Source organism: Suncus etruscus, chromosome 18 (assembly GCF_024139225.1).
Source record: "Suncus etruscus isolate mSunEtr1 chromosome 18, mSunEtr1.pri.cur, whole genome shotgun sequence".
Lineage (NCBI taxonomy): Eukaryota > Metazoa > Chordata > Mammalia > Eulipotyphla > Soricidae > Suncus > Suncus etruscus.
The window spans coordinates 5,459,644-5,476,381 of record NC_064865.1 but is presented as its reverse complement, the minus strand read 5'-3'; the positions used below and the strand labels follow the sequence as shown (position 1 = coordinate 5,476,381).

General features: G+C 40.5%; 1 protein-coding gene across 2 annotated transcripts in view; it reads left to right on the top strand.

The window, feature by feature from the left end:
- Positions 1-16,328, top strand: part of CLIC5 (chloride intracellular channel 5) — a 197,786-nt gene extending 181,458 nt beyond the window's left edge. For both annotated transcript variants that reach the window (XM_049765513.1, XM_049765514.1), the window contains exons 5-6: positions 6,863-7,047; positions 15,910-16,328. In XM_049765513.1, coding sequence (XP_049621470.1) covers positions 6,863-7,047; positions 15,910-16,077 — 353 coding nt within the window. In that variant the 3' untranslated portion in view covers positions 16,078-16,328. The remainder of the gene's footprint in view (positions 1-6,862; positions 7,048-15,909) is intronic.
- The last annotated feature ends 410 nt before the right edge of the window (positions 16,329-16,738 follow it).

Below are 16,738 nucleotides of genomic sequence, written 5' to 3'. Positions count from 1 at the left end.
TGATCTGGTTTGATCTCTAGTACTACATATATATAGTCTCTCAAGTACCACCAGGAATAACCCTTGAACATAAAACCAGGAGTAGCATCTGAGGAATAATGGGTGTGGCCCCAACTCTCCCCTCTAAAGTTTATTTCTCAGAAAATAAATCCATTAATTAAAGAATAGAAACATTACCAAATTATCTAGAAAAAAAATGCTATTATAGAGTTAGAGCCTGTACCAATCTCACATCAGGGAAAGTAGGGTATGTAAGGAAAGGTTGCCTCCAGGAAGGAATGTGGCAGGCTCAATGGATCCCAAATCCCCCAAAAGCAAGAAGACCTTGGCTCCCAGAGATGGCGTGGAAAGAGAAAATAAAATCTTTATTATTAGAATTTAAAGCCCTGTTATAAAATCCTGGTATTTTGGCTTTTGTTTTGGGGCCAAACATACTTGAGAGTTTCTCTTGCTCTGGAGCCCTTGGGACCTACCCCGGGTGGTGCTCAAGAGACCCAATGAAATGTTGGAGATCAAAAGCAAGTCAGTCGAAAGCAAGGCACAAGTGTGTTACCCACAATGCACTCTGGCCAAGGCCCTATAAAATCCTGGTATTTCTCCTAATTCATTCAGGAGGCCTAATAGTAAAGGGGAAAAAATTATCTTTGCTTTTCTGAATACTTAATTCTAATCTATCTATGCATCTGTGGACCCATGGTAGGAGGGACTTCTAGAAGAGAAATTTTGAAAAAGAAATCCAAGACTTATCTTTTGGTATTCAGAATAGCACTTTCAAGATGAAAATAGTCTTGCATGTCAAGCCATTATATTCAAATGTTCCAAATTCCATTCTTCAAGAACCATGTGTGCGGGCTCACTTCTCCAATTGGGGACGGAGGATTTAGCTCACAAGGAGGCTTGTTCTTTGTCCAGGGTTGATATACTAATAGGCTTTTTTGGTTGGGTTCTTTGTTTAGGGCCTCATTTGGGTATGTTCACGGTGTATTGAGGGCTCTGTGTTCAGAAATCACTCGACAGTTTTAGGGCGAATTTGTGTGTTGGTGGGGCTCAAATCAGGATTGGCCACATTTAAGGCAAGTCCCTTAGAAACTCTATTATCTCTCTGGGCCCTGGTGGAATTTTTGATAGGGGACATTCATGGAAAGATGCTGAAACTTGGGAATGCAGGGAAGAGTGAGGGTTAAGGAAAAGTAGGAATTTGAACTTTTCAGGATTAGGAGGGAAGAAAGTTCACCTCTGACCACAACCTTATGGGCAATATCCTCAGAGGTTATTCTGACAGGAAGTGGAAGTTCAGCAGAGCTGAGATTAGGTGCATCACCCCAAACTCCCATCTCTCAGTGCCCTGGAAGTCTCCAACTCCCACTCCATTGTTAATCAGGGAAGAGTAATAGAGGAGGCACTGAGAAACCATAAAAATTTTTATGCAAAAAGAGACTGAGAATTCTCAATTAGATTATTGCATCAGACTAGGTTATAATTCAGAATGGGGTAAATTAAAGTTATTGTTTTCCCAGAGTCTGGGAGCTTGTCAGGAAGACCAACAGCAGTTAAAAACCAAACAAGCTACATTTGTATGCTCTATCCCAGGAGTGCATGGACTAGTTAATTGGCTTGCACAAGCAGGTGTCTCTAGGCTATATCCTAGATGCAACCTCTTTATTAAATGAAGCTGAACAGTCATTGCCATAGCTGTGAATTTAAATGGTCAGGGACAAAAACATCGCCACCCCCCTTGAGATATCCAGACAATGTATTTTCTTCTGGTGCCTTAGGAAAATGCAAAGAGAGGTAGAACTTGGCCTAGCAAGGGCTCAGGGCCTAGGTCTGGAGCCTGTAGCCACGTCCTCCTTCCTGGGGGAGAGGTGAACTGACCCCCCCAGTCTGTTGCAGATGATTTTTAATCTCTACAAATGCCCATGCCATAGAAAAGCCACACATCCTAAGCTGTGTATAGAGCAGAGCAAATGAGTTCACAGAGCTATCCCCTCCTTTTGGAGACCACACTGAGATTTGGTCTACTCCAGGTGAAGTCTGAACCCCTCTGGCTCTGCTGGTTGTTTGCTGCCGAGTTTCTCTCTGGCCCAAGAGAGCAGGCCAGCCATGGGGAGCTGTGCTTGCAAAGGGATTGTTGCAGGCTGAACTCGATCCTTGGCTCCCTGCACCCCATTCTGCCTCCATGGCCTAGTAAGAGTGTATTATTTTCTTAACTCAAATTGCTGTTTCCAAGTCATTATTTCTCTACAACGAGAAAACAATATTGGGTCTTATGTAATATCAACCTCAATGAATCTGGAAGTGATCATGGAATGGGTGGATTTTTTCCCTCCTTAAAAAGGAGAAAAATAAATTTGAGATTGTTTGCATATGGCTGAGAATATTTATGAACTATTCCCCTTGTTTCCTCATCACATATTTTACCCACTGCATTTGTGTGTGGTACAGAATAAATCTTTATAAGAAGGCGGGGAGAAGAGAAGTAAGCAGTTCGATGTTATCCATCATATAGTTGGATTTTTAGCAATTTTGGACCTTGGGGGTCCCTTGTCCTCAGACTTATTTACTAGGGTGTGAGACTGTTGGCCTTTCCTGCCACTTTTTGGCAGGAAAGTCTCAAATATTAACCCTGAAAAAATATTCATCTTCTTGTCCTTTTGGTTTCTTTCACATCCTTTCACTAGTAGCAGAGCAGGAAATTCAGCACCTAGAGTTTTAGGACTCAGGTATTATCAGCCACATCAGCTACAAGAGACTATTTAGTTCTATGGAGAATATATTAAGCCAGGACTTGAGGAATGAGTTGGCAGGTAGGAGGGGAAAGAATTGGCAGAGACTGTATTGGTGCTGGCATTGGTTATTAAATAATAGAGCAGCAGTATGGAATATCAAACTCAACGTGTGCTGCATCTATTATCCTCTCAACATCCAGGCCTTTCTGTACTACTTGTCCCTAACAAAGATCTCGAGAAAGTACAAGGGACTGAACTGTGACTGTACTAAACCATTAAGCAAAGCAATTAATTTCTTCATTCTGAATCTAGACCTCAGACTTGGAGTTACTCGGGATTTTTCATTCTTAGCTGCATCTTGCTTTTTTTTCTTTTTCTTTTTTTGAAGTGGGCTTCTCAAGTCTTGCTCAAAAGGTCTAGTGTCCTTCCCAGTTATTGTCAACCAATTGGGTCTTGCTCAGGTCGGGAGTAAAAGGACGAGACCACACAATTTTAATCTGTTTAAAATAAAGTTTAATACTTTATTTTGTATCTGTCTGCCAACAAGGTGCTCACATTGGCCAGGCAGGGCCATCCCCCAAAGGAGATGAGCCCCTTCCAAGGTCATGAGGAAGGTTGTAAAGGGAAAGGATATAGGGAGGTTCCAGCTTTTTGTTAATCTTTAAAATGATTGGCTATTGTAGGTACCTTCCTATTGCTCCCTTGCCCTTCCCTGATAGGCTATCTGGCATGGCCAAGTAGCTTGGGCCAGGGTCTATGGAAATATGCTTATAAAGACCTAGCATGTGTCTTACACCATGTGGTTCTTAAAAAATGGCATCTCTCTCCCTGCTCAGAACCTGAGAAGTCTGCCATGTGGTTTTTACAAAATGGAGTCCCTCCTTGTTCAGAACTCAGGTCCGACAGTCTGATCTTAAATGAGGGAGCTCAAAGACGCAGAGCTATTGCAGTCCTACAGTACAGAAGATCACTTGGTTCAAGTCAGCAATTTTTGGAACCACCATGATAGCACCTACTGATGTTTGGGGAACATGTAGTGATAGAGATTAAACTAGAGTCAGTGGCATGCAAGGTATAAATGTTAACCTCTTTACGTTATCTCCTGGGTTTTTGAGGAATATATACTGGCCAAAGGTGTCAGAGGGAGTCAACCATTGTGGAAAACTGTCAGTTTGTTAATGTGATTTGATGACTGTCGCCAATTAATAGCTGAGAATGGCTCCACACACTGGATGCACTTTCCCCTGAAACATCTAAGTTTATTCTCACAACAATTTTCTAAGGATTAGGGATCTTCAGTCCAACCATTAACATGAGGAGATTAAAGCTCGTTAAAGTCAAGGAACTTGCCCAAGCTCACACCTAGTAAGTGCCAGGATCAGGGATGTTTACAGAATTTGTTGGGTCTGAAGCCAATGTAATAAATACAAACAAGAAACTTTAAAAATCAGGTTTAAGGTCTTGAAAAAAGCCCGGTTATTGTATAAGGGACCTTGAAGCTTAGACTTCAGCAGTAAAGCAGTAAATTCATCTTGCAGGGACAAAATGTAAACACAGAGTGAATGCCAGGCTTCATAGCCCCTTCTCTGCTACCTCATCTCCTTTTCCCTCCACCATCACCAACTTGCATTCTCCTACTGCTGATCACAAGTGAAAGGGATAAAACTGACACACAGAGGACATGCCAGCACACATATCATGGTTGAAACACAGTTGTTATGTCACAGTTGGAACATTAATTACAACCAGATACATTGACAAATACTATTGATTCATCTAAAGAGATCACTGGAGAAACTGCTGCAGTTGATCCAAATTATCCAGAAGTTCCTACTCTCATGAGCTTTACTTGTCCTAGGCTTCCATAGGAAATGTCATGAAAGCTTTCAAATATGAATATCAACTTGCTCATTAACACCAATTTGGTTAGAGAACCAAGCGGCCTTCTCAGTTCTTTTTTTTTTTTTGTCTGTTTGTTTTTGGGCCACACCCATTTGAGGTTCAGGGGTTACTCCTGGCTATGAGCTCAGAAATCGCCCCTGACTTGGAGGGGGACCATATGGGACGCCGGGGGATCGAACCGCGGTCCGTCCTACGCTAGCGCTTGCAAGGCAGACACCTTACTTCTAGCTCCACCTTCCTGGCCCCCCTTCTCAGTTCTTTAAGCAGTTTTTTTTTTTTTGGTGGTTTTTGGGTCACACCTGACAGTGCTCAGAGGTTACTCCTGGCTCCATGCTCAGAAATTGCTCCTGGCAGGCAGGGGGGACCATATGGGATGCCGGGATTCGAACCGATGACCTTCCACATGAAAGGCAAATGCCTTACCTCCATGCTATCTCCCCAGCCCCCTTTAAGGACTGCATTGTTATGGTTTTATTTCCTGTCATCTATCTCTTTCCCTCAGAAGATATCAGTTAATTACACTGAGACAGGTATTCCATTTGATTTATCCTTTTTCCACTGTTATCAAGATTTCATATTCAATAACTGAGAGTAGTAGAAGGAAACAAACAACCTTAATGTAAATCACAAGCATTTTGGTGGGCGCCTGAGAAAGCATAATAGGCATTGTGTGTCCACCCTTTGCTATTGCTGTTGAGTAGGCTTGCACACCCATCCCAGTTTAGACAAATGCTAAGGAGAATACAAGCATTTTTTCCCAGCTCTTTTTACTCTATTCTCCCAAACTGGAAACACAAAGCAGATGATGAAGTGCATGTTCAAATACCACACCAGGGAAAATGAAGTACTGAGAAATTATTTAACTTCCAGTCTGTTTTAAAACATTCCAGTAAGTGTTCTATTGATTTATCTTGGACTGGTGTTATTTCATTGTCTCAAACAAAAGGCCTTCTCTGAAAAGACAGATTTGGGTTATATGTGGAGTTACTGCTAAGGAGATGAACATTAGGAAAGTTCAGAACATGAGTATCTTCCCCTGGGCTTTTCCTTTTGGGAAAACCCCACTCCTTTTATCTTCTAGAGCTAAATACATCAACATAAGACCTAAAATTACCTCAAATTCAAAATTATTAAAACTTCTCAAATATTAGGAGTTAGGACAGATGTCCATGACTTCTATGTAATCTTCTAAACCACAATGTGGAGAAAGTAGTTGTTGGGTCTAATAGGGCTGATTGATTGTACAGGTACAATGGTCAAGGTTGGTCATCTCCATTCTGTCCTCCAGCTCAGGGTACAATCCTGGTTCAGTGTTCTAAGCTGTATGGGTTGTGAGAGTGCAGGTGGAAACTGAGTGAATTGATTTCTAGCAGTGTTTACTTCAAGACTATTGTTCAGCTACATGTTTCCTGCTACATTTTCTTCCTTCAGTTGTGGGGAACTCTGATTTTAGAACAGCCCTCTATTCTTAGGTATCTATCTATGGTTTCCATATACTTTCATGAAGTCCCACCAATAGCACTAACAGATGCATTCCCTTTCCAATGGCATGTGTTACTAGAAGGAAGGTCTCCATCTCTTGTTCAATTGGGCAAACTATAGTTAATACTATCATAAATCCTGGTGTGTATTTCTCTCTTAAAACCTTTATTGTTTTTTTTGGTGGCCAAACCAAGTCCTGCTCATGGTGTTCTAACTGGTCCTATACTCAGAAATAGCTCCTGGCAGGACTTGAGAGAAATCGTATGTGGGTCTGGGGATTGAACACTGGTCATCCCTGTGCAAGACAAGTGTTTTATTTACTGTACTATTGTTTTGACTCCTTTCCTAGGATCTTTAAGCTATTGCCAGGTATGTTTAATTTCTTTGTTCACAATTCTGTAGATTTACTATGGAATATTGGCATGACACTGATAAAACAAAGTAAGAAAATTAAAAACTTGACTATTATTGCATTTTGGGGGTCAGTGGTATGAACATTTTGCCATACATTTAAATGGTCATACTTCAATATCTCTTTTTCAAAAAATGAGATTAATAAGTGTGTTGTTTGGTTTATGTTTGCTTTTTCAGGCCACTATATACATTTCTTTTTCACTGTGTTATGATTCATATTCATTTGTCTGAGAGTCTGTAATGTGTGGTAAGCTCTCAGTGTGGCAAGAGAGACAATTTTTCTGAAGCCCAGTGCCTGTACCCAAAAGATAGCATCTTTTGTTATTCTCTCCTAGCCCTTGAGAAAGGATTGACCAAGGTGCTGCAGAAACTGGATGACTACCTGAACACCCCTCTGCCAGAAGAGATTGATGCCAACATTTGTGGAGATGAAGACAAAGGGTCCCGACGCAAGTTCCTAGATGGAGATGAGCTGACCCTGGCTGACTGCAATCTGTTGCCCAAACTCCATGTGGTCAAGGTAAGGAAGATGGAAAAGTTTATATCAATGGGCTATACTAAATTCAATTCTCATCATAATCTCAGGTAAATAATGAGTCAAGGACAGTGTCTTCTGCTGCATAGTTTAGGACACTGAAGCCACATAAATAGGAATCCAAGACCAGCCATGCATGCTGGTTATGGCTGCATAGCTTTTCTAAGTTTCAGCTAGTTTCATCTGTAAAATAAACAAATATTGCTTACATTTAAGTTTGTTGGGATAATAAAAATGACATAATAGGACCAGGTATATTGAATATGTGGTAGTTGCCTTTATTGGACCATGTAGAATTACATGTGATTCTGTCACTCCAAAAGCCTTTCCTTGCCTTTTTCTCATATGTTTTCACTGTCTATGCCCTCATATCTCTATTAAATACTCTCCTCTTGGGGCCAGAGTGACAGCACAGTGGGTAGGGCATTTGTTTTGCACAGAGCCAACTCAAGTTTGATCCAAATCATCCCATATGGTCCACTGGCCTGCCAGCAGTAATTTTTTTAGAACAGAATCAGAAGCAACTCCTGATGTCATGGAGGGCATGACTCCACAAAGATAACAACAACAACAACAACAGCAACAACAACAACAAAAATTCTCCTCCTCTGCATGTAACCTTTGTGCACATACCTAATATTTTCTCCATCTCACTGTTGAAGAGCCAGAGGCTGCAAGAAACAATATCCATTTCTCTGTATTGCTGAACCTGTTAGGATATCTTCCATATGCACTATGCTCCTTCATAGATGTTTCTTGGAATGTGACAGCTGGAAAGAAGGGATTCCAAGGTCATTCAAAACAACTTCCCAGCTCACTTCTATGTGTCTGGGTTTCTGTATAGCTGTGAATGAAATTTCTGGTTGTGAACTCTTTGACAAATGGTTCATTTCTACAGCTTTGAATGACTGAATAGTAAAAACTCTCCTAATCCTGAACCCAAACAGATATGCCCTTTTCTCTGGAGCAACACATGGCATGGCTGTGCTCTCATTTCTTTTCAGGACAATAGTTGACCCATCCAGCATTCTCGAAACCCAGACTCCTCAAATCCTTTCCTAACCCTTGCCAGCCTAGAAAAGAACATGGTATACTTTTATAACAATACTCTGATCTGTTCTCTCATCTGATGGTCTCATCCAAGCAAGCTCTGTGAGGGTAGGGCATTCTCTAAGAATGTGGTGGTCACATGATGACACTTTAATAATTTCTAGTTGATTTGTCATTTGATCGTCTCACAGTTTTGTGATCCAGTCTCTTCTGTCCCTTTTCAAGAAGATTTGAATTAGATCATTTATATTGCTTCAACCATATTCAGTCATAATTCCAGCTATCACAAACATATTGACCACCTGTTTCAGTGGAAGACATGGCCTGGAAGTGCAGGCTTTACTCTAATCTGATTATACACCAGCTTGAGCTGAAATAACTTAGTACACTAGTTGTGTTTGTGTATTTGGAGGTTCACTGGTCTGCCCATGGGTTCAGTCATAGTGGAGACTGTATGCCAGGACTACAGGGTTAGGTAGTCCATAAACAGTGTTGGGTAGTCCAACTACGGGGTTGGGTAGTAAATCCATAACCTATGGATTTAAAGATATTCTGAGATCAGAACCAAGGCATTGGCCATTCTGAGGCCTAGTCAAGCTATATTACTTTGAGAAGATTAAATACTTTAGTTACTCTCCACCCTACACACACCACCACCACCACTACAATCCCCACTATGCTAGGTTCTCTTTTCTTGAGCCAGGGGACACCATTTTTGAACAAATAATTCTAATCTAGACAGTGATGTGATGGAACCTAGGTGATCCACATTCCATTTCTATACTCTCTATCAACTACAAATGTGAGCTGGACAGATGATTTCATCTTTTGGAATTCATTTTCCTCATGTCTTATGGGAGCAATAGGTAGGGAGAGAGGGATAGTATTAAGCTATTTGTCTTCCACACAGACAATCCAAGTATTATCCCCGGGACCACATATGCACTCTGACCACCACCAGCAGTGATAGCAGTAATACCTGAGTACATAGCTAGGAGTACGCCTTAAGCACTACAGGATGTGACCCAAACACCTTTCCCTACCCCCAAGATAGAAGAAATATGTATTCCTCTCCTTCTCACTTTCTTTTCTCTGCTTTTTTTCTCTTTTACTAAAACATGTGTTGACAAGTAGTCAAGCATGACTTGCTGAGCAAGATAAACATATATCACTCAGGTGTTGTACTTTTTTTTTTCCCCCTACAATTGATTTATCCATTTCCATCCTGCTCTGAAGGCTCAGTCTAGTCCCATTTGTCCTTGGATGAAATTCAATTCGTTGTTGACCTGGAAAAATTGGGTTCAGAGAGAAAATAGCTTGCAATGGGATCAAGGTTGGGCCTCGCCCCCATCTTCTTGGATTTTTGCTGATCAGTTTATCAGATCCCAGAAACCTGGCAAACCTCTGAAATGCAGAAAGAATGAAAGGGAGCCAATTCAAGCCTCAGTTTATCTTGTGATGCCAAAAGTTAATCTGGGCTTTCGGAGCTAAACATTTTCATATGAAAAAAGCAAAGGCAGATCATGAGTATGGTCATGTTCTTTTGTAACCTCTCCTGCTCTTTTTTGCTCTCTCTCCCTCTCGGGTCTCACTTTCAAGTCAATTTTTATTGCAAGAAACCAAGTTATTTCTATCACAGGTGAGAGAGCACTTGGAACTTTTATCATCTGAGTCCCTATTAGTGGCTCATATCCTTATTTGAGGGGTCAACTTTTCTTGGTTTGCTTGATTTACTTGCTGATGTACTCAGGAGTTACTTCTAAGTTTTTACTCAGGGATTACTCCAGGTGGTATTTAGGGGATAATGTGGATACTGAAAATTAAAACTAGGTTGACTGAATTCAAGTTGCTTGTGAGCAAGCAACTAGATCTATAGCCAAGACCCAGGCTGTGCAGATGGTAGCTAGAGAAGACATCTCTTCCCTAGGACTCTCCTGCTAGATGGTGACCTCTGACCTATTCAAATAATGAAAGAAATCAGGAAGGGAAATACCAATAAAAAATAAATTATATTGATATTATTTTATTAAAATTTTCTTGAAATGAAAGAGTTTTACTTAAGAAATATGAGAGGAGAGAGAGCACACTTCATAAAGAAAGAGAAATTATATTATCTAAGTAGAAGGCTTGTGGCTCCAGAAAGGATTGTCTATTTTTTGTTGTTAGATTGTCAGGGATTGAACTTGGAGCCTTGTACATTCATGAATATGATTCCACTGATAGGTCACATCTTGGTCCTCTACGATTTTATTTTATTGAAACCATTGTGATTTACAAAGTCCATTATAGTTAGGTTTCAGACATACACTTGGGAACATTGGTGGATGAAGTTGGACACTCCCAGTGGTTGAATTAGCCTTGATTTATTGTATGTCTAAAGTCCTGTACTACTTTATAACTTATATGATAGCCTTAATTTTTTTTTTAAAATGAATTCCAGCAGGGAAAGACTTCTGTACTGACCAGTTTGTCATTATGAAAAATACTTTTTTGAATGGACCTTATGATCAATATTTATCATCTAATCTAGTTTCCAGGTCCTTTCCTTGGTGGCAAGGATTTGATATTTCACCAACAATAGTCTCTTTCCAGTTATTCTGGGTCATAAACCAAGGAACTCTCCACTTGCAGTAAAGTGAACTATGGAGATGAGAGATGTGTAAGAGAAGGAAGGGGAGTGCTAGTCCTGCCTTTATGGATGACAAGTGCTCCAATGGGAGATTAAAGCTTCTTATTTTATGCTCCTTGGGCACACATGGTCTGAATAGATGATTATGAGTCAAACATAAATAATTGCTAATTATTGAAGACCTTGGAAGACAAACCATGGCACAAAATTCCATTGGCAAGAGGTAGCTTCCAAATGGAGGACAGAGAAGAGATTAGAATGATGGAAAGTAGGAAAGTTAGATGAGGGAACTTGCTGAACTGAATGTTTGGCCTCTGAGGTGGAGTGTTAATCAGTTGATGCAGAGATTCTAGAATTCTGAGGGGAAGGAGTCATGGGGCTAAGATCCAACCTTTGCAGTGGGTTGACTCTGAGACTGCAAGTGTGGGCATAAGAGCAGGCTGAATTCAGGATCTGCTGTGGGCACAAAGACAGCTCTGTTAGGAACAGGAGGCTGACAGGAAGGGGAACTTCCTCTTTCCCTTGCAAGCTCTCTAGTGCCTGCCTCCCTCTTGGCAGAGCCCAACAGAGAATAGGTGACATAGTGTGACTAGTGTGTTCGTCTCCACCCCAGGTTCAGCAGAAAGAAGCAGCAAAGACACAGCAAAGGATAGTCTGAAGAGTGTGAGGAAGAGTTGAATTACTGGTGCATGAGAAGAGGAGGACTTCTTTTTTTTTTTTTAATCACAGTGGATTACAAATCTTTCACAGTAATATTTTAGGTACATAGTGATAGTGAATCAGGGGCATTCTCACCACCAATATTGTCCTCCCTCTACCTCTGTTCCCAGCATGCATCCCATATCCCTCTCTTTTAACCTCTAGGCTGCTAGTATAGGTGGTCCTCTCTGTGTCTAGTATGTTATGAATTGGGTATTGATTCTGTTGTCGTTAGCTTTGGGTTTGGTGCTTAAATTTGAACCTTTTTTAATTTCTACTTAATGTTCATGGGACTGTTTGTTCTTGGTACCCTCCATTATTTTTCCCTCCACTTGTGAGGTGGGGCAAGATGGTTCAAGTTGTGTGGTTCTGTTTGAAGTAAAGAGAAAAAAAATAATAAGTAAAATGGGGCAAAAATTGAATAAGCAGAAAATGAGAGGAGTTCGTCTAGAAGCTATAGCAGTTTAAGAGCAGAGTGGATAAAAGAAGAAAAATATAACAACAGTCCAAAAATTAAAAATAAAATAAAATATAAAAAAATCAAACAAAGGGCCCGGAGAGATAGCACAGCGGTGTTTGCCTTGCAAGCAGCCAATCCAGGACCAAAGGTGGTTGGTTCAAATCCCGGTGTCCCATATGGTCCCCCGTGCCTGCCAGGAGCTATTTCTGAGCAGACAGCCAGGAGTAACCTCTGAGCACTGCCAGGTGTGGCCCAAAAACCAAAAAAAAAAATATCAAACAAAGAACTCGAAAAGCACCAGAGCAATATAGACAGCAGCCATACAATAATCACACTCTTAAAATAGAAAACAAACAAAGCCCAAAAGAAAGAAGAAAAAAAACCAGCAGCAGACAACAACAATAACAAAACTTAAAAAGAAAAAAAATTGTTTTGTGCTTCTCTTTTTTTTTTTTTATTAATTATTTTTTTTATTATTTTAATTATGACAACAAAGATGCAAAGAAAGAGGACAGGGTAAAGTTACAGTGGAAGCCCAATCACCCATAAACAGGATTCTCAGTAGTTCCATCGATGATATCCCAGCCTTGAACTTTCAGCCAAAGAACATTAAGAAAAACAAAACTGAACCCATGTACAATACAATTACTTTGTCCCTCAAATCCCCAGTTGTAGTACATATTGTTTCTTAGCAGCACACCATATAATCTAAAGATATTAGACTTATGTAACTCTTTAAACATTGAGGGCAAAGTACATTTATCTAGTTCCATGCACATGCTTACTAGTTTAAGTTAACCTCAAAAGTTTTAATGGGTTGTTTTTCTTAAGGATTGGAGTCAAGAGAACATAGTAAAAAACGATATTAAAGTGGCATTTGTTTGCATAGGCCCACCAAAACATAAGGGACATGGAAAGACAAATTATGGTCTAAATACATGGAGACCCTACCCCTGAAGTTTCCTGGCACAGGACTGACTCTAGGCTCCAGGCAAACTAGGTGCTTCTCTTTTTTTTTTCTTGTGTAGGCACAGCATATGTTGAGGAGATTAGAGAAGAGGGCTTCTTTATCATTTACACAGAATTGAGGTGCAAAGTGGAAAGAAGTGTGGATTTGTATTTAGGGACTATAACGAGTATAAAAATTACTCAATAGATAGTGGCTGATTACTTAGTGGAACAGCCATTACATTCTTTCCTGGATTCAATTGTTTTATTGCTATAGATATTCAATATATAAAATGAAGTGATTTCCTTGCCTTTGGCACTAAATGCACCTTGCCTGGTGGTAATGTAATTGAGATTATAAAATGCAACTTTTCATTGAATAGCTGACTTAACCTCTCATAATTTTCTCATATATATACATATATATACATATATATACATATATATATATATAGTTGTATTTCTTGGGACTATACTACTCCAGTGCAGTTATTTAAAGATTGAAAGCTTGCAGAGTGCTGCAAGGCATACATAGCAAACAGACGTTTGATCTTGTCATTTCTCTTACCAGCAGTGTGGCTGAGATTATTGAGGGTAATGAAATGAAGCAGCTGTGGTTTTAGTCCTTAAACACTCACCAGACAGGAAAGAGAGACAGGACACTGAAAGCGTAACTATGATTCAGACTAGAATACAGTTTAGTGCTGTCATCGACAGAGGAGACTGGAGGGGAAAACACATCTACCCTGGGAATCCATGAGACTGAATTTTTCATACAGTGGCTTATGGTTCACACGCACAGTCTTCGGGGGAACCCCACACATTACTGACGGCAAACCCAAGTAGAGTAGGGAGAGTGAAGCGGAGAATCCCTGAGTGGGAGGATCTCAAGGCTTATGGTTTGATGTTCTCTGTAAAGAGAAAATGAGGGGAAAAGTTGAAAGTCTGTGCTGTAGTTGAGAGGCGCTCTTGGCTATCCTTACCATAGCAATAAGGATAAGAGAAGAGATATGACTAGCCAAGGTGAAAAAAGGACTTTGATATTTCCTGTATCTCTGCCTAAGACATACACTTCCTTATGTTTGGGTGTATTTGCCCTTTATGGAGAAATGACCTGTGAATCCATTACTTGGGATTTATACTTCATATTTTTTTTCACTCTGGAAAAGCCAAGTTTTCTTTTTAGCATGTAACTCTCTTTTACCTGCTCTTTATTTCCCATATAAACTTTTTCTACTTCAGATAACAAAGACTCTTTGGTAGGGGCCAGAGCAGTGGTGCAAACAGTAGGGCACCTTGCACTTGCTAACCTAGGATGGACAGCAGTTCGATCCCCCAGCATCCCATATGGTCCCCCAAGCCAGGAGTAATTTCTGAGTGCATAGCCAGGAATAACCCCTGAGCATCTTTGGGTGTGACTCAAAAAACAAAACAAAAAAAAGACCCACTGGTAGAGCAGTACCCTATGGAATGACAAGTTCCTATGTGACTACCCAGATCACCAGTCCATGAGGGATGCTATTATAAAGGAGACCTGACGTAAGCTAAACTAAGCTAGGAAGAAGTGATGTAGGTATCTAGATTAGGTCTATATAATTTAAATTTAATTGAATATAATTTGCATAGGATTTGCATTATAGGTAAGCTTATTGAAGAGTTAGTATGTGACAGACAACCCTCTAAGCTTATATATATATATATATATATATATATATATATATTTATTCAATTTATCTCTAAAGTGAAGGTATCAATTAGTTCTAGGGTAGATCTAATTGATACCTTTACTTTAGAGATAAATTGGAGAGCCAGAAAAGTAAAAGAACTAGTTTAAAGTCACACATCTGTTAAGTGGGGCAGTTCGTTGCTGCTCAAATCCAGCACCGGTACTCTTCAACTCTATTTAACCACAGCTGTTTTTCTCTCAACACCAGCATCACTTCCCAGCTTCATAGCCCCCAAGTGTGACAGACTAGGGAGAGACTTAAATCATTCTTTGCTCTCTCTCTATTATACCTTAAACTTGAAGGCTTAAACAGATTCTATAAATACTTATTACTAACTCGGTGTGTATATATTTTTTATTTTCTACAATAAAGACACTTATATAAAACAAAATGGGTAAGGAAAAAAGCAAAAAGCACTGCCTGTAGTTCTATCAAGCAGTGGTAACATCTTGGTACATATACTTCTAGTTTTCATAGATGCATAAACAATGAAAACGTATTAAACGTCTCTGGTCAACAAATTTTCTCCTACAGCCTTTGCATGGATCTTGAAAATGTCATTATACTTGTATACAATAATGAATTTATCTTTTTGTATATTGCTAGACATTTGTGCTGCATCCTATTCTTTTGCTTTCCTCAATAGTCCTGTGATCCCATGTAGGTAGCCAAATCTAGGTGTGCCCAACAGAAAAATTTCTAGAAGAATTGGGGAATCAAAGAATCAATTCTATTGACTAGAAAATAGAAAAAAGGCAGGGCCACAGAGATAGCACAGTAGTAGTGCGATTGCCTTGCATGAGGCCAACTCGGGACAAACCTGGGTTGGATTCCCGGCATTCCTTATAGTCTCCTGAGATTTCCAGGAGTGATTTCTGAATTCAGAGTCAGGAGTCACTCTGAACGCCACCAAGTGTGGCCCCAAAACCAAAATAAATAAATAAAATAATTCTAAAAAAAAATAGAAAAAAAGGCAACCCTGCCTTTTTTTTTTTTTTTTTTTTTTTTGGTTTTTGGTTTTTGAGCCACACCCGGTAACGCTCAGGGGTTACTCCTGGCTATGTGCTCAGAAGTTGCTCCTGGCTTGGGGGACCATATGGGACACCGGGGGATCGAACCGCGGTCCAAGGCTAGCGCAGGCAAGGCAGGCACCTTACCTTTAGCGCCACCGCCCGGCCCCAACCCTGCCCTTTTACTGCAGACATTTTGTTGTTGGTATGTTATGATGCCCTGCATCTCTTGCCAAGTAAACATACCAGTCATGCCACCTAATATCTTTTCAATCATTGGCTTAGGGCCTTCATCCCATCTCTGTTCTGCCATTTTTGTTGTAGGTTGTGGCCAAGAAATACCGCAACTATGACTTCCCAGCTGAGATGACAGGCTTATGGCGGTACCTCAAGAATGCCTACGCCCGGGATGAATTCACCAACACCTGTGCCTCAGACCAAGAGATTGAGTTGGCCTATGCAGATGTCGCCAAGCGCCTCAGCCGATCCTGAGCAAAGCCATCTTGCCCCATTGCTCTGCAGGACTCAGCTTCTCCCTAAGGACTCTGGCTTCATGAGCTCCTCTTCCACATTGCCTCAAGAAACAATCTTTGTTTTGTTTTGTTTTTCAAATCTGACAATTTGCTGGCACCTTCAGAACTCCAGCCTGCTGCCTTGTATTAATATCAACACGCTGCTCATCTGATCGCACAAAAATCTGCAAGGAGAAATTGTAAGAAATAAATAAGCTCTCACACTCTTCAGATCCAGTCTGGGTTCAATGTATTTGAGGTTCCGCCTGGAGAATGCCCCAATTGTCAACACCCTTTTCTGCCAATATCAAAATAGCTCCTCAGATGCATTACAAACAAGCCATGCAGTGTACTCTTGCTCCCTCCTTTTTGTCAGTCAAAGGCCAAGGACTAGCACCATTTCTTTCTTATTAGAAAGAGATCCACTCCTTTATTATGGGAAACAGAGTGTGGAAGAGGCTGAGGAGGAGGATGGAACAGGCTGTGGATATAGTCATCTGGAAGACACACCTTAAGTCGCTGGCTGCTCCTCTCTGATACTCTTGTCCTGACATCAGTTGGGGAATGCTGATGACCAGATTAGAGAGCACTTTAGATGCTGTCTCCATTTACTGCAGTGTTGTGAATGTCAAGGTGTTCTT